Genomic DNA, 21,454 nt, shown 5'->3' with positions numbered 1-21,454 from the left:
TGCTTAGTGCAGCTCATGACAACACAAACCATACTGAATAACATTCTAACTGCAGTCGATGTACGATTTTGCCATGGCTGTTTTCTTGCTACACTGGTCTTGATAAAGTAGCTGTACCCTAGGCTTAACCAATCGCCATTTTTGGTCCATTAACTACTGGGCACACACAATCTAACTTTACAATCGTCAGCTATATGAAAAACAACTACTAACTTACAGCAGGACAAGAGCATGTAAATTCTACCAAACTGTAAAAACCCACTCCAACCAACCATACTAAACACTGGTGGTCCTAGATTTTAGTATAACACTGAACTGAGGGCAGACTGCCTAGACACTAGTGAGTCACTACCGTCCTCCAACGAACAAAGAGGCATTAAAACATGGGAAATTACTCTTTTAGTGGCCAAATCATCCACAGGCAAGTGAACCCAAAAGCAAACTAAACAAGACTGCATTTGGAGTTTATACTGCAATTGCTAAATCACTACTAGAAAATGTATATGTCCTCTTAACCACAATCCATGCTCTTCCATTGTCCTACACTTTTGATCATACTTAGTATAAACACTAAGCATAAAAGTTAACAGTTTAATGTTTTGCGTAAGTCCGATTTATTTTTTTCCAAGAAACCTTTTGTGGAATCTACAAAGCTTTATCAGGGATAACACGCATACTAGTGTTGAACATGGTCAGAAATGTGACTAAAAGCTATGAAACAGAGATGCTGTATTTGTATCAGTTTGGCTGTGACTGAACCAGAATGTCAGGGTGATTGTTATAGTTTATTTTGGACGGTACACAACGCATATTCACAAACAATGTGAGTCAACAAAATGGCCTGCAAAACCTTTGGCAAAACACTGGACTCTGAGCAAAAGTTCAACCTACTTTTACAAGTGAAGGTGAAAACAGTGCAGCACTATTGTTGCCAGTCTCACCATATAAATCTACATAGTGTTGGATATCAAGTAAGGTGCTATAAATACAACAGTTCAGCACAAATCATGCAAACCACCCAGATATTATGCAGAGAAAAAAGGAGCAACTACAATAAGTCATTCTCTGTGATGCCCAAGTTATGCAGATTTGGCAAGCATCTCAGAGAGCAGCTTACCCTGGTAGGAAGTGAACGTGGCATTTCAGCGGCTGACATTTAAGAGCACATATATCATGATACGAAAGAATGAAGCAGCAGAGATGCAACACTGCACTGGACTGAGCACCACAGGTACAAAGACATAATAGCTTGAAAATGCAATCCTTTAGAACTAACCCAACCTCGAAGCACTTTGTCTTCCCATATACAGTGTTCAGCAGCTTGCACAAGCACATTCATAACAGTATTTTAATTATTATGACAGAGAAAAAAAGCCAATGATTGTAATTGAGTAAGAATTTCAAGGTAAAACTCCAGTCTAGTTTAGATGTGTCTAGCCCATATTAGGAATTTAAAGACAACTATTTTGTTGGCAACTGCTGATACATCAGCAAACCGTGTTCCTGGCTGTTAACTAACAAACTTAAAGCTGTTTTGTCGTCAAGGTTCTGAACTCAGTCAATAAAGTGCAAAATTAAAAACCCCTAACATTGGAAGGAGTGTGGGGTATTTACACAGAAACACAACCTGGTATATTTGTATTGCGAATGAACCTGTGCATACTACAGAGTAATCACAGCAAGTATCAAACTGAGCTTTGTTCTACTAAGCTACAAACAGTGCAGAAAAAAATCTAACATAAAATACACACTTCTCATAGCCTTAAGCAATATGTTGATATGAAAGAGATAAACAACATTTTTGTCAGACAGACGTAGTGAGGTAGCAGACGTTTTCTCACACACACACACACACACACACACACACACACACACACACACACACACACACACACACACACACACACACACACACACACACACACACACACAAACCTTTTTTCCCATCTTCTCTTCACAGATGAAACAACAGACAGCAAAAATCTGCCGGACAACAAGAGAAAAAGACGGACTTCATCACCAATGGATGCTTATAAATGTGTGTGGCAGCTGCCGCAAAAATGACCTTGCATAAATGCTGTCTGAGATAAGAGCCTATTCAGATGTAATCTACGGTTCAATGTGTGCTTGTGGAGGACAAAATTGACAGAGGCAGAAAAAGACCAGGACCCTGAACCCAGGATTGGCAATGTAGAGTTCTATGGGGAGATTTGGCACTAATAAGATACTCAAATGGCAACACTGATTTGTCATTGATAAACACAAATGTACCCATTTCAAATAGAAAAATACATGAAATCAGAATTAAATAAGAGTCTGTGAAGTATTTGAGAAGTAAAAACTGAGGACAAATAATATGGATGGGTTTTTCTTTTCTGCTGTGCATCGAAATATTTAACATTGCCAAGGCCAAATATATCTATAATATATAAAGAGCACAGCTGTATAGAAGTTGGTATTTTAGTGAGTAGATTTAATTTTGTGGACTATATGACAGACAGAAATCTAAATACCTGCAGCTCACTGGAAGTTTTAAAAAAAGACAAAGAAAAAGTCTTCCATCATGAAGCTATTAAAAAAAAAAAAAATTCCCCTCGGGGATTAATAAAGTATATACCCACCTACCTACCTACCTATTCACTTCACAATCAACAAGGTGCCTACTTGATGGAAAGAGAGTTTTCCACTCACCTATTATGAGAATACAAATTGTATGGATGCATCTCAAAAACTGCGTGGAACCTCAATAGCACATTTAAAGCCAATAAAACTGTGGCATGCTTTGGTATGACATAAATAAATGAGCCTCACACAGAGCTTTACCATTGAGAGAGATGTTTGACAATGATAAAAGGTATAATTTGTGTTCAGTTGCTTCCGGTGCCTTGGATCTCATCGATCAAACAGATAAAATGCTGGTGATACAGGAGCTGGGACCTCCAGTAAACACTAACAGGATAAATCTTTAAATTGTATCACTGTCCAACATTTTCAGTAGTGTGTCAGTGGGAGGTAATATCTTATTGCTATGTGAAGGAGATATTGTCCAAATCAGAAAAATGCAATAACACTGTGGGATTTAAGAAATTAAAAGTAAAAAGCCTTGCTTTAAAGATTAAAAAAAAAAAAAAAAAAAAAAAAAAAACATGTAGTGATTGCTGACATGTTTTATAATCGCAGCAGCTTCTAGTTGGTCCTTCAATATCCTATTAATTGACTACAAAAGTCAGAGCTAACTTAGGTGCTCAACTTTTCATCCCAAAAAAACAACAAGAATGCCTCAAATAAATAAAGGCCTATTATCAGCATGAAAATATTCCATGTATCAGGATGTTCTATTAAAAGTCCAGAATCAAACACAGGCTAAGAGATGTAAACACGCCTTTACTAAACAAACAGCCCAATTACCACAATCACACGTCACACTAACACCTGCTAAGACTGAAATATATTCTGTGCACAACATCAGCAGAGAAAAACCTACTGAGTGTCACCTCTATTACGAGCTCCACGCACTGTGCACTTACTGATGCAAAGTAAGTCGTATAGATAGCATCTGAATTTTTATGTGACAAAAGGATATGTTGGAGTTATATGCCTACATTTTACTTTATAAACAAGTCATTTGGGCAAATCTAAAAAAAAAACTGCTTGGCCTTTGCAGTTACAGAAAAGTCAGATTGTGTTTAGACACAAAACAGTTCACGCACCAAATAAATACAGTTTCAATTAAATAATTGAGGGAAATCAAGACTAAACTTTCCATCCATCCATTTGCTATACTTCCCTTCCCTTTTAGCTGGAGTGAATCACATACACCTCTGGGCAAATTTAGAGTCAACCCAACATGCATATTTTCGACTGTGGGACGAGGAATCTGGAGCATCTGGAGAAAACTCACACAGGTATGGGGAGAACATTTGAACTCCAATAACACTCACACAGAAAGACGCCATAAACCCCCCTTGCAGCAGTTCTAACCGCTGACCCACTGAGGCCGACACTTTACTCGTGCAAAATTAGTTTTGTCTGGCTGAGACAAACTAAACTGGACCAAATGAACCTGGGGCTTTTGGGGCTGTGGTGAATGCTTTAATCCAGCCTGGCTCATAATAATACCATCAATTCTTAATATGAAATGGCCTCAGTGCACTTTTATCTATCTAAAAGCAGTACATGTGGATCAATACCTGGACACTGTACAATACTGCAAATGCGTTTCAAAAGTGTTGTCTGGAAAATGTAATGATATTTAAGCGTACATGTAGGTCTGATATATTTTAAGATCTACACAAACTACAAAGAGGATTAAAGTGGATTAAAGAGGAATGTAATGTAGACATACAACCCCACTTTGAAACATGTATTGAGCCATTTAAAATTTATGTAAGTGTGCCACCAAGTGGACACCATTATTAGGTGCAATGGTATAGCCTGCTGCAAGTACACCTCAACCTCTTAACTGTGCAAAACTCCAATACAAAACAATACAAACAAACACTACCAACCTGCATAAACTTAGCACATTTGTGAGGGCTCCTGGCAACAGTTCTTACTGTCAATATTGATATGTATCTTGATGCGCAGCGTCAGTCTGTCCGCTCCAAAACCAAAGCAGGTGAACTCAATTAGTCCCTAATTAAGACAAGCTACATAAACAGCTGGCCATGAGCCAGAAAGCCGGGATAGTCACTGCATTTTGACGGTGCAAAAAAAAAAAAAAAAAAAAAAATGACTAATGATGTATCCAAAAAGAAGGGGAAGAGTTCAGGCGAGAAAAAGACGAAAAGAAAAGTGAAAAGGAGAGAGACTTACGCCATGTACATCTATAAAGTTTTGAAGCAGGTGGGTGAAGAAGAACGTGCGCCGCTGAGTTTGGCTTTTCCTTTGCCTGCTCTGTCTTGTAAAAAATTAGTTAACGACCCCTCTCCCTCCCCCCCCTCCCTCTCCCGTGTCCAGGTTCATCCCGACACAGGGATTTCTAGCAGAGCCATGAGCATCATGAACTCCTTCGTGAACGACCTGTTTGAGCGCATTGCCACAGAGGCGTCCCGCCTGGCTCAGTACAACAAGCGCTCCACCATCACCAGCAGAGAGGTGCAGACCGCGGTGAGACTGCTGCTGCCCGGGGAGCTGGCCAAGCACGCCGTGTCCGAGGGCACCAAGGCGGTCACCAAGTACACCAGCTCCAAGTGAAGACTTCACCTCACTCGAATTGTTTTGCAGACTGGTCATTTCAATAAATTCAGAGATAGCTGATTTTTTTTCTTGCCATTTTTCAACCATTTTTTTCATAGTGATAAATCCATTAATATCAACCACTAGATGGGGTCATTGCACATCTGTTAAGGCTATATCACCGACAAGAATATTGTCAGATTCATACATGGGGACTCTGCAGCTGCAACTTCAATTAAATAGAATCAGGGGCTCAGAAAATAAACTATAGAAGGGGTACAGTACTTGGTGAAACAAACTGTAAAGAAAAATAATGCACATGCATGAAATCAGTATGATGCTGCATTAATCATTCACTTAAGATCTGCCTTTACACTCAGTCAGCAGCTTTTTAGGTTCAGTTATGCAATAATTCCTCCTGATGATTCAAATCTGTGTAACTGTTTTAGATGAGTGTCAATTTGACTCATAATTTTGGAGGCTGCAGTTTGTGATACTGTTTAACTGTACCCCATTATGTTGAGTTATATTATCTTGTCCATCCCATTGATATTAGCTATAAAACAGAAACACCTCTCTGTGTAGTGAGTTCAACATCATCACAAACTGAAGCCTTTAAAGTGACCATACAGCTGCATCAATCGCTTGATGTAGTAAACAGCCTACTGGATGTATTTTGATTGTGCTTTTGTACAGCCTGAACAGCATTTTTCTTTGGAGCACATAGGGAAACTAAACAATGTTTGTCATCAAGCTTAGTATGGTCTAAGTGTGATGGATTCCTGATAATATTTATTTTAAAAAAATCATTTGTAATGTGGTTAAAACATAAGGGTAAAATTCATGCATTAAATTGTTTAAATAAGAGAATAAGTAGTTATGTTCTTAAATTGATATACATTCATATTTTTGCTGTCATTTGTTATACGCAGGTGATTTTTGTTGTGTATAGGTGGAGCAAAAGAGTTGAATAGGTTACATTTTCATTTCTGTCAAGATGCCGGATTGTTAAGGCACCATGCCAGTACGTTGTTGTTGTTTTTTTACTGTGATTCAGTTAAATCATTTATAAGTGTTTCATTTTAGTAAATATTCAAAACGCACTAGAGAGCCTGTGAATAGGCCTATGTGGAATCATTTGTTGGAGGGTTAATGTTGTGGACACAAGACAAGCCTAAGCCTCAGACTAATCCTGACAATTTAAGTGGAATTATAAAACACTGGACCAATTGGAAACATTGCCACTACAATTGCAATTTGTTATTATTCTTTTAACTCCATGTGGTAGAGTTGTAGGCTATAACTTTGATAACTCTACACTACAGCCAGTTCATATTCTTCAGCCAAGTCAATACAGACCATACTAAAACCATCCTAAATAAACCACAGATGAAAATTTACCATCAAACTTTTCATGTCATCCACTTCAATTTAAATTTTCATATCTGCCCCACATGTGTAGGTATCATCATCATTCACTCTTATCAATCCAAAAGCAAACGCAGCATCTGTGTTTCCTGACAGCACAGCAGCACTGACAGGTGGGGAATTAAACAGGTGGCTGCTCTGTTTAAAAAGGGAAACTGTAAACTTGAGTTTCATCAAAGTTTAGTTGCTGCCAGTCCGGTGCATTTCTCCTTGATTTTCAGCTGTGGACGGAAACAGCAAAGCCAGACCCTAAACTTGAAAGTCTTGTCACTGAATGACTGATAAACTGAAACCATTGGTTGGCCGAGAACCGCGTGACTGACTAATGAAGCCACTATTGGCCAGTTTGAAGCGTCCACTTCCCGTGTTGTTTCAATTTGAAAGCGGTCGTTTCAAACTAAAAGCTGTTTAGCGTTTCGTACAGCCATGTAGTTTTGTTGGATATCAACTCGTGAATGAACTCGTCTGCAATGACTCGACACCTCATAAATGTGATGGGAGAGCGCTTCAAGAGTCAACTGATACAATCACAGATGATACAGGTAATCGTTCCCAAAGTAACAAACCAAATAATCCGCTTGCGACAAGTCAAACAAAAAAATAAAAGTTGTCTGGCAGGATGTACGTGTCTATGTAGGATCTTAAAACAGAGATATTACTTCAGTTTCTCAAGTTGCTTTTTTTAAATATCTGAGGTAAGACAAAATGTGTTGACCTAAATCATTTATATCTATCTGTAAAGACCTGGTAAAGACAATGTTTACATACGAGCCACAAACTTTTTAGCACCTTACATTCACACAGCGGTGTTCTATTTTTAAAGTAACCTTTTTTTTTTTTACCTCTGATGAGGTTCATACAAAAGCTGGCAAGGGCCATGATTCAGTTAGCTTAAAAAATGGACATATTTATAAACTAACAGAGGAAATAATGCAACATTGTATCCTTGTTATGCATTTTAATCAGGTTTTTAAAAGACGGCAGCGTGAACTGAATAGTACTTGATTACAGGATAATGACACCAGCGTTTGCACCAGTTCAATCTGCATAAAATGGAGGAACTGATAAAGGTCTCTCTAATTAGGATGGTGTTTACATCAGGCTTTACATACACCTATTAGACTGCACTTATCAACATCCTACAAAGCCAGGCTCACTATGATAATGCTGTTAAGTGTGTCTCCCACCACTGACTTATTGTTGAGATACCCATTTCAGATTTTTCCTAGTATTCTTGGTAATGATATGAAATCTACAGATGTTATTATGAGGGTGATATGGTCTCTGGTGGCACTGACTTTCTTCATGATTATCGTGGCCATTTAGGTTTTGTATCTTGCACCCTTCCCCATATCCCCTCTCATGCCCGTGCCTTGTGGTAGTCATCGCCGTCTCCTTTAGGCAGACTGCTATGAACACATTATGGATGGGTGCATTAGTGAGTGATGCAGAGCCCGGGATGGCTTGCCTTGTTTTCGTGTGAGAGTGCATCATTAGAAAATGTTCCACTTGGCAGGGAAGCGCGTATTAACTGCAACTGCAATGAAATGAGGTTGTGATAGATGGTTAAAGTTATACAGGACTATTAGGTTGAAATATGAACCTCTCAATTGTCATGATGAAACAGAGGGCTATTTGCGTGGTGATCAGTGCATTGAGAGACAATTGGAATCTGCAAAGACCGATATACAATACATTAAAGGTAGTGGGCTCAGTGCTGAAAGAGTACAGAAAAAGTAATCATGCTTCCACCGAATAGTTTGGAGCTACTGTTCAATTCAAGGCTCCATAAATTCATTTAGGTTCTTCACCAACATCTCAAGCATTTGTGATAAGATCTGAGGAAGATGTTCAAACAGGGCTCCTTGTCTAAGTCCTGTTGTGGACCCTCATGAGCCATATGTATGGAAGTAAACTAGTGTTGATTGGCTATCAAAGGTGCTTTATTGGCATCAAATACTCAAAGGCTGTGCATTCCTACCTTATTATTTCCCAATGGACCTCAATGTGATCTTAAAATAAGCTCAGATCTAAATCAGAAACAGGAGACAAGAACATAAATGCTGCAACTAACTTCTCTTTAGATAATGTCAGTAGCCAATTAAGCATGCTCATGTTCTCTTATCATGTTTCCATGGTGACCCGCCGGTTATTTCACTACCAGAATGCAAACTTCAGACACGGCTTCTCTTTAGCTCCCCAGATGGGAGCTGAACTGTGCAAATTGCATATTAATTTCTCTCTTACCAGCCCAAAGTTGCCCGAATTCCAGGCATGATTCTGCTTCTCCTGATAGGAATGACATTAAACAACACATAAATCATTAAAATAAGGAACGCCTGATGGATAGTTGGGTGCTCTGATGCCATGGTGACACTCTCTCTAAACTTGGACTCTCTTTGGGTGCTCTGACTCTGTCTTAAACTAACAGCAGATCCAATTGCAAACCCATTAGCATTTAATATTACTGTAATTACTGTGTACATTTCATTATGTTCTCAGTATATTAAATGACTGCTCAGTGTGGAGGGAGGGCTATAGTTTAATCTTGTTCTGTATTACTGTGTGCCACAGTACTCAAAATAGCATTAAGAGCCTCATAATCAGAGGGAACTAATTGCTTATGATTGCATAAATGAAGTGCCTCTATCTCATCAGGGCTCTTGCTGATGTCCGGCCTCTCACTGCCTCCGGATTTGAAGGTGGTTGACCACGATGCAGACAAAACCTTGGAGAGACAGCTACTGGTGGGTAATGTGAGGAAACCAAAGATTTAATATGTCCACGGGGGGCTGCGAGGGCAGGGGGTGTTACTACTGCTGATGTTTTTTTTGTTGTTGTCATCAGAGTTGCCTCCGCTTCACAGAGGGGGAAAAAAAACCCACGAAACATGAATGCCCACCATTTGAGAAATGAATTTATCGAAGTGGCTGTCTTTTTTCCCCATTAGTAAGTGTTTAGTTCAGCGTTTTAAATAATTGCGTTACCAGGAATGATATTTAAAATACATTTGGGAGTCAATGAGGCGGGAAAGTGCCTACATGTTTTGCTGATGACACCCGGGCCATTTGGAAGACATCAAAGTAGAGAGGAGGTAGCCCAGATGCATATTATAAACTCATTATGTATATCATTTAAAAGGATGTACTCCAGCCGCAAAAACAATATTCCTAGTCTCTCTCTGGTAATGTGTGTTTTCAAAGTTGAAACTCTTACTCGCCTTCAGTTTAATGTGGCATCTATTACCAAACTGTAACATAAAATAAATGACCTTGATTTCCATACCAGAACAGTCGTTAAGGTATAGATATGCGATGCAGCTCTGCCTCTGTTTTTAAATGGGAAAGAAGGTAAAACCTCTTCACCAGTATCATGCATTTCTCCACCTGTGGCGCAAACCTGGTTTTCTGCAGAGCCTACAAGCACCATGATGGACTCCACCACACAGGCAGATAAATAAACACACCTTAAAAACGGTGTGTTTCTTAATACAGTGTGTATCAAATGCAGCAAATTGATTTAGATGGTGAAATCAAAGCAAGTTAATTAGCCTTATAAAAACTCAAAGTTAATTTCTGTGGCGTCGTTACCTGCCATGAAAACCCATCCTTGGTGCCTGCAGAACGCTGAAATATCTGTTTTGCTACTGGGTGGAATTTCTACTGATGGAAAATGGTCGTTCATCAGTCAAAAGAGATGTTTGTCAGATGCCTAGCGAGTAGGCTTAAGAGGCTTAATTATGCACCGTCCCTCTGCCATCAGAACACTACACGTGGGGCACAGTGACACAGCGGTTGCCAGTCATTCAGCCTAATGTTCTAATGCAGGGAGCCGTGTGGATACATAAAATCCATTAAAGCTCTCAGGATGAAAAAAAATACTGAACAGAAAAATACATTTTGCGAGCTACTCACGGGAGCTTACAAACAGGGCATTCTTATTTGCTCTATCTTAGACAAACTCAAGACTAAATTTGACCTTTAAAGATACCCAGATGTTTAAGTCGGCTATGAATTTTTTGAATTTATTTTTTGAGGTCAACAGTGAAAGCTACGCTGAGATGGTAAAGGTTTATAAATCCATTCTCAGCACATTTAGAGATGCACAGAAAAAGCATTATTTTTATTATCTTAACTTTAAGTTATGTAAATGTTGTATCTATATTTTCAAGAAAGCAAACCTGCCATACTATTTTCCTCTTTTTTTTGTCTGATACGATACTGTATAATTTAGAAAACATGGTTCTGTCACTCCAAAAACTGCATGCACTGTGCAGGAGTTTATCCAACTCATTTGATACTTGCAGCCTGATAGAGGCTTCATGACTCTAACCTTCCTGGAGGCAAACAGGGGAGGCCTGAGTGGCTGCATGCGAGACATAAAAATAGCATTACTTGTCACACTGCAGGGAGGGTCTCACGCCAAATATCAAAACAACTCTGTGAACCAAGCCTGCAAGCAGCCGGCAGGCACAAAGTGGACACAAGCCAGAGAGAGTGAAACAACAACAGAAACAGGGAGACGGGCCTTTTTAGACGTCACTTAATCATCCGCATTTCACACAACCACTGTTCTTCTTCAGGGGCAAGCCAGCATGTCGCGAGGCAGCTTTGTCTTCACACCCATGGCCTTGCGTTCTCTTGAACATGACAAGGACATGCTGGAAAGGGACAAGTACAAGAAGGAGATTGCCTCCCGTCACCTCTGTAGCTATGTACTGAAGAGGACGGCTTTGGACAGAGCACCACTGAGGTCCAGCATCGCCCTGCCACCAGTGGTCTGCCAAGATGTGGTCATCCAGAACGCTTTATATATAGGAGACCTGAAGGCTATGCAGCACCTTTTCCCCAGAGGATCCACAGCAAACCTCATCATTGAACCACAGGGAGGGGACATGCGCTGGGTCAATGAAGGGGAAGGTAAGCGACAACATCTGTCCATATGTTTAAGAATTCACATGATTCTGCACAACACAGCTAACTTGACTGTATTCACTGGAGATGAGTTGTTTTGTTGCTTTAAAATAAATATAAGGATGCAACTATGACCAATATGTATCTGTTGCATGTCACCCTGAGGCAATATTTAAAGACATAGTAATGTCATATTTATAGAAGCCGCACGAGGCAATATTTATAGAAACCATCATATGTGCACCACATCGTCAGGCCTGGGAGTCATCTGTTTACTCTGCAACAGCAACTGTAGCCCTGCCATTAAAGACTACAAAAGCTGCTGGTGAAAGATGAATATATTGGCTCTAGTTTTCACCTGCTTGTTGAGTCACTAGAAATTAATGTTGAGGACTAAAAGTTAAACTTCTGGATGAATATCCAACATCAAATAGGCCTTTGCAATTGTGGCTGCAACTGAAACATATTTGTTAAAAGAACATCTTGCTTATTATTTCTTTGAATGCAAAAGTGCATTAACCATTGACCTCAGTTGATTAGTTGGAAAAAATAGGCAGGTGACTTGTTAATGCTCAGTCATTGGCCCCAATGGCACTGCTCTGGCAAGTTTCAACGGGTCAACCAACATATCACATAACACATCCCTGAAATAGATGTATCTGCACAAACAACCTACATTAGTGTTCCTTCGAGCGAAACCACACAACTAAAACATTTTAAAAAATAAAAAAAACTAGTTAGCTACAATATGGCTTATGCGCCTAAAGTGAAGTGGCACAAAAAAAAGAACTACCGCGAGGACGTGATCGCCACAGCCAAGGCCACGGGTTGTGTCCTGCAGTTCTGGAACTCTTTGCTTGTGGGCGATGAGCTGACTATTATCAGTATCGTGGACGAGGAAGAATACGAATACCTCGTTGATGCCATTTATGACACCAGCAACATAGAGGAGTGGAAGAACTTCAGATTTAACTACAAAGGCCTGAGTAGGTTCTCCAGCTCTTTGATTTTAAAGTTCAGTCTTTCTTTTTTTGGGGGGGGGGATTTGCTGTCATTCTGCTGGGGTTTGTCATTGCAAACACATGTTATGGCGCTTCGCTAAATGTTGTAATTAACTAAAAATACAACTCATGCATCAGTTATTTCTGGCATGTCTGCTTATTAACTTGTGTCCTAGGGCTTGAACTTAAAAGTTGACTCCATTCCCCTCCCTTCTGGCAGGACTGTGGTCACTGACTTACGAACAGGAGCTGACAACACCACTTCACATCACAGCCGGTCGAGGTTTCGCAGACTGCCTGAAGCTCCTGCTGCAACGTGGGGCCAATGTGGACCTGGCACCTGGTGGCTCCACCGCCCTGCACGAGTCCTGTGACAACTGCCAGGCAGAGTGTACCAAACTGCTGCTGATCCACGGCGCCAACGCGAACGCTGTCTCAGAGGATGGCCTCATGCCTTTGCATTTTTGTACGAGTCCCGAATCTCTTGAGTGAGTAAAGTAGGGTAAAACGAGAACATAAAGAACCGTGACTTACACAGCGCAGGGGGAAGGCAATAACATTCATGAGTAAGTATTCCAAGTTAGGTTGCTTGATCTACATCAACACCTGTGTTGCATGCCTTTTTGTGACCGGTGGTATGTGTGCATTTGCAATTTAAACATGCACTTGAGCAGAGAGAGCACATCAAATTTTGTCTCAAACAATTCAGCAACAGAGACCCTTGAAATGCTTTGGGAAGCCTACAGCAATGAAGCAATGAAGTAATGAGCCAGGGAAGTCCTTTCAAGTGGCATTCGTGTTTCAAGAGGGGCAGAACGTCACTGTCCAACATCGAAGAAGGCACATCAGGTCAGGAGCACATCCAGGTTGGTTTTCTTTGACATTTGTCAGATTGTGCACTGGAAATTCATCTCCCACGACCAGACTGTCAACACCGAGTTCAACTCTGACAATCTGAGTCATCCGAGGCGAAACATTCAGCTACACTGTGGAGCGATGGCACCTGACTTCTCCAACATAGCAATGCCCAAGTTTCTTGCCAGCAACAACACTCACACAACACACTCACCCTACTCGCCAGATTTGCCTCCTTGTGACTTCTTTCTGTTCCTCAAAAAATGTAAACAAAATTTGACGTGCACCCTCTGCTCAACTATGGTGGTCTATGGTGAATTTGCAAATGCTCACGTGCTCAGGCACAACTGCTCACAAAAACGTGGGGAACACAGGTGCCGATGTTGATCGAGCGACAAACCTTGGAATACTTGCGAAAATTACGGCATTTTATTGCTAATGAGTTTAACTTTAGTAAGAAGCCATTTTTATTCCTTCAAGAGTTACATAGTCTAGGTGAGAAAATTGGATGGAATGGATAGCTAGTTATAATATTTAGTATTTCTCTAAGAATGCTTGAGTTCAGCTCATGAAACAGAGTTGTTGGGGATACAATTTTTTTTTTTTTTTAAATGTTTGGGACCACAAATCAATGCTGTATTCTGTAATTCTGTCTGCAGATGTGCCAAGTATCTCATTCAGTATGGTGCTGCGATCAACGGTCGCAGTCTGGATGAAGTTGACACTCCCTTACATGTAGCAGCTAAGAACGGCCTCCCGGACCACGTCGAGCTCTACCTGCGCTACGGAGCTGCTGTGGACAGACAGAACGACGAGGGTCTCACACCCCTGAACGCTGCTTGTTCACAACCCCAGGAGGTGCAGGACCTTGAGCGGTACTTCAAGGTGTGCCAGATGCTGCTGGAGGCCGGAGCTGTCGTGCACACTATGGACCAGGACAGACGCACACCACTGCATTTGTCCTGTAAGAACGTAAATCCAGACATAGTGGATCTGCTGCTAGCTAAAGGTGCCTGCGTCAACAAGATGGACTACGGTGGCGAAGCCCCCCTGCACAACATCCTGAAGGTGGTGTGCTACAAGGTTTCCCATCATCCTGAGAGGATTGTCCGCGCTCTGCTAAACCACGGCTCTATCCGGGTGTGGCCCGGCGCTCTGCCCGTGGTAGGAAACCAAACAGTATACGGAAGCAGAATAAACTGTATGCACAAGCATTTAATATGGACTAATGTGGTCCAGATTGGTTTGCAGTAATATATTGTATTTACAGCATGAACCAATTATTCATCGAGGTGGCTCATTTTGCATAATTAGCAAGTCCTGTAAATGTAACACCCTCACTACGACTCTCGAAACACTGTTCGCTGGAATATTCCAGACTTCACAACTTCACATTCAAATCATTACCATTTCATGACACAACATGAAGTGTTGCACTCTCTGCGGGGAACAGACTACAACTATCAGTGAACCCACGTGCACTAGACAAAATGCCTGCTTCCTAATTAGGCAAGTGTTAATAGGAGATTAATTAGCACTAATTGCATAATTTCCAGTTAAACCCCTGGAGAGAAGACCAATCTGTTCATTTCACAAGTGTTTAATTACTTTATTTCTCCTGATCTGTGGAGTCACAAGCTTGCTCATGAACTTAAATGATGATTGTATGAATCCTGTCGCTTTAGTCTGAGCTGTGAAGTGTCTTTTAGGTTTTGAAGCACTGCTCTGTATCTCCACCCACCATCGAGGTTCTCCTGAACACCTACAGTCAACTCAAAGTCACGGACACCTGGGTTGAGTCCGTGTCTGCAGAGGTGTTTCAGGTAAGCTCTTGGAATTATTGATTGATTAACAAAGTTTAACCAGCGTGGGTGTTTTTAACATTTTACAAATATTTTCCTTTTCTTAAATATCTCAATGGTATTTTCATGCCTCCCAAATATCATGTTTTTCTCAAGTAAAACCAGTGCAAATTAAATTAGGTTGCAGGAAAGGATATAAACAGTAATTTAATGATATTTGATATCGATAAAGAGCTAATGTCAAGGACATAGCTGAAAGTAAACGCATTTTAAAATATAAGATGATTGTGGAACTTTAAAGTGAACTTATGTTTTTATTTTTTTAATATTTTTTTATCCGACCAGGAGCACAAAGGGTTCTACGAGTCGATCTTCTCCTTGGCACTGACCCCTCGTTCCCTGCAGCACTTGGTGCGTTCCACACTCAGGAGCTTCCTGGAGGGCCGGGTACACAAGGTGGTTCCAAAACTTGATCTGCCCACCTTCATTAAGAACTACCTCCTCCTGGAGTTCAGAGGTTACATCCACTGAATGCACTGTGAGCAGTCTTAGTGTCTGTGAGTCCTGATTGAGGTGAGAGTGCTGCTAAATCTGAAGGAGTGGTAGTGCACAATATAATAATACTTAGTAATGCTAAGTACCAATGATAATAAGTTATCAATAATAATACATTTTCTGCCACACATAAACTTTTCAGGAGAAAGAACAGCTGTTTTTATTCTAGATCAATGTGTTTTCAGCATACTAACCGGTTTTGATTTTGCACCACAAGAGGGAGCTATAGACTAGAGTCAATAAAGTATATAGAAGGTAGCCTATAATTGTGTGTTTTATATTTTTATTTATATATTGATCAATTTTTTTTTTACTTTTGCTCTTGGTGTTAAAGAGGCCTCTGTAATGTTATACAAATAATGGTCACAGTTTGATGTTAATGCGCAAAGTATAATTACGTGTTGCACATTGAGGACATATTTACATATATAGTTGTTTCCCCCGAGATGATTACAATTAGACGATTTACATCAATATCATAAAATCACGTTTTTTTTAAATTATTTTTATATTCCACCATGGCCATGAAATCTGGTCATTGTTCTTCTATTTTTGGCACATACTCTCTTTCTTTTCTCAGTTTTAGCTTTGCGGTTACTGGTTGTTTTTTCGTCACTACGTTTTTTGGGTAAATAAAATAAAATTAATCTTTTTAAAAATATATTTAAAAATAGCGTCTTTTATTTCTTTTTTTAAATGATCAAATCAGCCATTACGTTTAAGAGCGCAGACGTTCAAAGTTTTGAACTTCAACCAAATTAAAGATTCGTGTTGAATAACGGTTGGAAATATTGTAATTTGTGCTTTTATTATGAAATGGTAATCATTTAGACGGTCATTTGATTTATGAAGTTCATAATTTCTCAGAGAACTAAACACAAACAACTCCAAACAGTTTGACCTCTGGCATCAGTCACAACGTAAACAAAAGTTATTTGACTTGTAGAAATGGAGATGACCTTCACGCTGATTTTGACAATTTAACTAGAAAACAACTGCACTGACAAAGAAGTAGACATTTTTATTAGACCATTGTAAAACTTTAGTCAGATAAAGAGACTGAGATTATGAACCTTTCTTTAATACACACTGATTTGGTCCTTAAAAAAATGGAGAAAAAAAATGGACTAAAAATTCGTTAATAAAAAGTACAAAGAGGAGCAGAGTAACTCCAAAAGAAAAGCTCGGCGACTGGTTTCAATAGATCAAAGAGAGGTGCTGCTGAAGTCACTTGCAATTATAAGAATTAGCCTGGCCTGGCCCTCCACTGCTAATCAGAGTCGGTGGTGATATGTTTATGTCCTCATGCAATCAGACGACCAGTTTGAGAGCCCGAGCACCCAGGACTCAATAGGGCTAATCATCATCAGTTCCCATTGCCATTTAAAAGGTGAGATGATATGCGATTAAACGAGTGCTTAAAGAAAAGAGAAATGTGGGTTTGTATCTTCCACATGCATCTTTTATGAGGGACAAAATACGATTCCCAAAGCGCAAAACAAAACGTGTACAATATTTAATTTATATTAAAAAACATTTTTTTTAAATTCAATTGACAGATGGTCAGTAAGACCGTTCAAAACAGTTTAAATCAATTTCCTCGAGTTCAAACAAAGTGGAAATCCTCTCAGATTTGACTTTGGCCACTGTGAGTCCCTGTCCACACCGCGGTTGACCTCGCATAAACGCCTTTTATCTGAATCTAATTTCGCACTGAGTATCTCTCTCCAGGGAACAATTGTTCAAGCACTTCTTTTTCTGAAGCCCACCGCATTGTTTTTAGCCGCGGAGAATGGGACAGCGAGCGGAGAAACATCTGCCTCTCCTCCCTCCTGACTCTGATGCCCATCGGCCCCCAATATTTCCACAAAAGCCACCGTTGTTTTACCCTGTCCCTTGAATCCAGAGTAATTACTTATCATCAATCAAAATTAATAATAGCTGATTGGGTTGGTGTGGTCAACGATTATAGAAGGGGAAGGGCTGGAACAGTCTCTCATACCGTTTTGCAGTCAATGGTGAACCTGGCAAAAGGGGAGGAGGGCTGGGGGTGCGACTCGTCTATTTGGTCTCCACTGGGAAACTACCGCCTCTCAAGACGGCCAAAAAGTCAGAGGCTGAATAAGGAAATGAAGCGTAATTTGAGGAAGATGGATGAGCCCCCAGGGAAACACCCCCTTTTCATTCCTCTTGTATTGCAGATGATAACCAATGCGCTCTCGCCCTCTCTTTCTGCGCGCACACACACGGTGCATCGCAAAGGGGCGGAGGGAGGAGTTGCAGAGAAGGGAGAGGTAGATAGATAGAGAGCGTGTGTTTATGTCTCAGTGTGTGACAAATAAGAGGGAAAAGGTAGCGCCGGGGCACACAACAAAGCGCCCGACTGACTGACGCTTATAGAGTGCAGAGATCCGGAGAAGCAGTGCACTCCCAGGGATGACAACACGGCAGAGGATCTACTTTCAATTCACTCTGTCTTTAAACTGAAAGTTTTGTGCGTCGCCGAGGAGAGGACGTCTGCGTTCAAGTTTTCGCCAGATAAAAGTGTTTGCCTGCAAAATGCAGAGACCGGGCGGTCAAGGGACGGCGTTTTCAATCGACTCCCTGATAGGGACCCCTCAGCCCAGACCGGGACACCTGCTCTACACGGGCTATCCTATGTTCATGCCGTACAGACCTTTGGTTATCCCACAAGCTTTATCCCACTCGCCTTTATCGTCTGGTTTACCTCCACTCGCGCCGCTGGCTTCTTTTGCGGGACGGCTCACCAACACGTTCTGTGCCAGTTTGGGACAGGGGGTGCCATCCATGGTCGCGCTCACCACGACGATGCCAAGTTTCTCGGATCCCCCAGACAGTTTCTACCCACCACAAGAGCTGCCCGGTCCCCGTTTGAGCGCCGCTGACCCAGGAGCGAGAAGACAGGAAAGTCCGCACTCTGATGAGGTGCACAGCCGGGACAAGGGCTCGGAGCTGCTGAACTTCTCGGAAACTTTTCAGACAATATCAGGTAAGCTCGACCTGTTTCATAATTAACTGTCTTTCATCATATTTAAACCTCAAGGCTGTCGCGTAAAAGGGACCAATGTGCGTAAAATACGTTAAAGCAGAGCTTGTTGGCCCAAGGTAAAAGTATGATCTGTGTCGAATAAGCAGGAATAGTGAATCTACTGTATCTTAGCTCAGGTTGACAGACCAATTCATGATGAAACAGTCTTAATATTGTGGAGGCAGCTTGATTAAGGTAAAAGCTTTAGGAGACGTATGTTGTTTCAGATACTTTTGCTATTTTAAATAGGCCAGAATTGAAATGATTTATGAACTGGTTTTCATAACATAATAACAAGAACTGGAGACCATACTTAATGACATTTTAACCTTAGTAGAATTGTGCGTGAAGTTATATATTTTTAAAGTTGCCAAGAAAAGTACTCAGGTGCAGTAAAAACGTAGAGAACAGTGCCTACACTCACAGGCAGCTGTAATGGCACAATATAAGTTCAGTTAATGTTGCCACTTAAAGGAAATGTGAATTTTGTTTTTGCTGAAATATCTACCAGCCTCCTATAAAACGTACTCATTGATGTCGAACCCTGTGAAGCATTGCGTAATGGAGGCGTTTGACTTGCAGGCTCCTCAACTATTAAGCGACTCAATGTGAAGGTTCTTTTTTTTTTTTTCTCCTTCACATTTTAGGTGAGACCAAACTGTACAGTTCAGACGACGAGAAGCTGGACCTAAAATCAGCAGACAACGTGTGCAGCGACCGAGAGGACAGCTCCGTAGACAGCGAGAACGAAAGTTTCTCGGACGGGAACAACTGTGGCCCGCTGTCCCAGAAGAACAAACTAAAAACCGGCTCGCAGGAGGCGCTACCGACCGGCAGCTCAGCAGGGAAGAGCCGGAGGAGACGAACTGCTTTTACCAGCGAGCAGCTGCTCGAACTTGAAAAGGAGTTTCACTGTAAAAAATACCTTTCTCTGACTGAACGCTCCCAGATTGCACATGCACTTAAACTGAGCGAGGTGCAGGTGAAGATTTGGTTTCAGAACCGCAGGGCCAAGTGGAAACGGATCAAAGCCGGCAACGTCAACAACCGGTCAGGAGAGCCGGTGAGAAATCCCAAAATCGTGGTCCCCATCCCAGTGCACGTCAACAGGTTTGCTGTGAGGAGTCAGCATCAACAAATAGAGCAGGGGACCAGGCCGTGAACTCGGAAGAAAATCTAAAAATACTACTACTAAAAACACTTAACATTGACTCTATGTTCCACTGATTTGTTGAACGCATGAAGCACAAAAAGGAGGATTCAATTATTTTGTCTGAGAGGTGAGACTGAGCAGAGGAGGACTTGCTCACAGACAGATCAATTATTTGGCAATATGCTGTCATTTTTATTTATTGTTCTGTGAATATGTAAATATAAATGGGTTAAAAAATTGGTACAAATGGGCACTATGAGATGCGACTGTAAATATTTTTTTAAGTATTTATATGTAGGGCCAAAACGTTCTGTTGGTTATGTGCATGTTCTCATTTGGTGAAGCTACTCTGGATTTTTGTTTTGTGTTTCGTACAATTTGTTGACCACATCTGCATGTAACTTAAGACGTTTTGTTTGGCAACAGGAACCACCTTTGAGAGCTATTTGTGGAACAAACAAACAAAAAAAGATGAGGAAATAACGACCAAACAAGGGACAAGTGTAAAGTATATTGACCTAATAAATCGCTTTATACGAAAGTTGGAATCGAGGTTGAATCTTTATTACTTGAAGAGTAGATGCACAACGTGCGTATGGCTGCAAAAAATGCCGAGAAAGTATTTGATCCTCCTAAAATGAAAAATGTGGCCTTCACTGTTTAATTTTTAAATGAGAATAAATGCAGTCAGGCGGCTTTGATGTTTTTCTAAAATCCTCAAGACATTATCTTATTGAGACAATATTTCGGGATAATTGTCTCGATTTATAAAGGGCTTCACGCAAAACGAGGATTTTGTAAATGTATTTTAAAATTTAAAGAGCTTCACCGTGAGGGGTGAAACGTTTACGAATGTCTAAATGTTTTATGTCGTAGTATTTTTTTTTTTTTTTTTTTTTTTTTTACTAAGGTCAGATTTAATCTACGGAAGTTACAAATAATTTTTTTTGTAAACGACACCAGGACATGGACGCTAAATTAGTCTTTTTTTTTTTTTAATAGCAGGAGTGATTGATTTCTCTTTAGGAGGCCATGTTGTCTCAAGTGGACTGATGGATCCTCGTTAGGCTGAGCACATTCAACACTGTAATGAACTTCTCCATTAGTCACTCCACCGACTCAAACCTACTGCAGCTCTTTCTAATCTAATGGTAACAAAATATATTTTACCAAATCAACACAAAGTAGGTCTACAAAATGTTTGAATTTGAACAAGGACTCATTTACTAGGATGCATTTAGAGGCTTAAATGTTACTTTAAAACCTGCTATGAAAACACATTTCATTTTTTCTGACATATGTCACAATAGATCCAATAGAAAATATATATATATATATATTTTTACAACTAGAGATTTTTATTTGACATTTAATCAGAAATATTGACACCTGCAGGAAATTTTTAAAATATTAAAACAAGGTGAGGTTTAAACACACGATTGGGAAAATATTTATTGAATTCCATTTATAAAAAATTACGATTGAGGAGGCATCACAGATAGAATAATTTTAGAAATCCT

General features: G+C 40.4%; 3 protein-coding genes across 4 annotated transcripts; all 3 read left to right on the top strand.

The window, feature by feature from the left end:
• The first annotated feature begins 4,731 nt into the window (after nt 1-4,731).
• h2bk1 (H2B.K variant histone 1) lies at nt 4,732-5,196 on the top strand. The gene is made up of 2 exons (XM_069692166.1): nt 4,732-4,845; nt 4,960-5,196. Exons 1-2 carry the CDS (start codon nt 4,732-4,734, stop codon nt 5,194-5,196), a joined length of 351 nt encoding a protein of 116 aa, XP_069548267.1.
• Nucleotides 5,197-11,053: 5,857 nt separating this feature from the next.
• On the top strand, nt 11,054-16,521 carry asb10 (ankyrin repeat and SOCS box containing 10). 2 transcript variants are annotated; one of them, XM_069692150.1, is made up of 5 exons: nt 11,054-11,525; nt 12,741-13,008; nt 14,035-14,539; nt 15,085-15,198; nt 15,523-16,521. In XM_069692150.1, exons 1-5 carry the CDS (start codon nt 11,201-11,203, stop codon nt 15,706-15,708), a joined length of 1,398 nt encoding a protein of 465 aa, XP_069548251.1. In that variant the 5' UTR covers nt 11,054-11,200; the 3' UTR covers nt 15,709-16,521. The 2 variants fall into 2 exon arrangements, with proteins under 2 accessions (XP_069548251.1, XP_069548252.1); XM_069692151.1 differs by lacking the exon at nt 11,054-11,525 and adding an exon at nt 12,165-12,505.
• Nucleotides 16,522-17,302: 781 nt separating this feature from the next.
• gbx1 (gastrulation brain homeobox 1) lies at nt 17,303-20,469 on the top strand. The gene is made up of 2 exons (XM_069692149.1): nt 17,303-18,742; nt 19,429-20,469. The coding sequence occupies exons 1-2, from the start codon at nt 18,292-18,294 to the stop codon at nt 19,941-19,943; spliced, it is 966 nt and encodes a 321-aa protein (XP_069548250.1). The 5' UTR covers nt 17,303-18,291; the 3' UTR covers nt 19,944-20,469.
• The last annotated feature ends 985 nt before the right edge of the window (nt 20,470-21,454 follow it).

The sequence above is a fragment of the Brachyistius frenatus genome, unplaced genomic scaffold (assembly GCF_029030835.1).
Source record: "Brachyistius frenatus isolate BFR_SWC_R1_liver_20210118 unplaced genomic scaffold, ASM2903083v1 Contig_12, whole genome shotgun sequence".
NCBI lineage: Eukaryota > Metazoa > Chordata > Actinopteri > Embiotocidae > Brachyistius > Brachyistius frenatus.
Note: the sequence above shows the minus strand (reverse complement) of the source record. Positions and strands in the feature narration are given on the sequence as shown.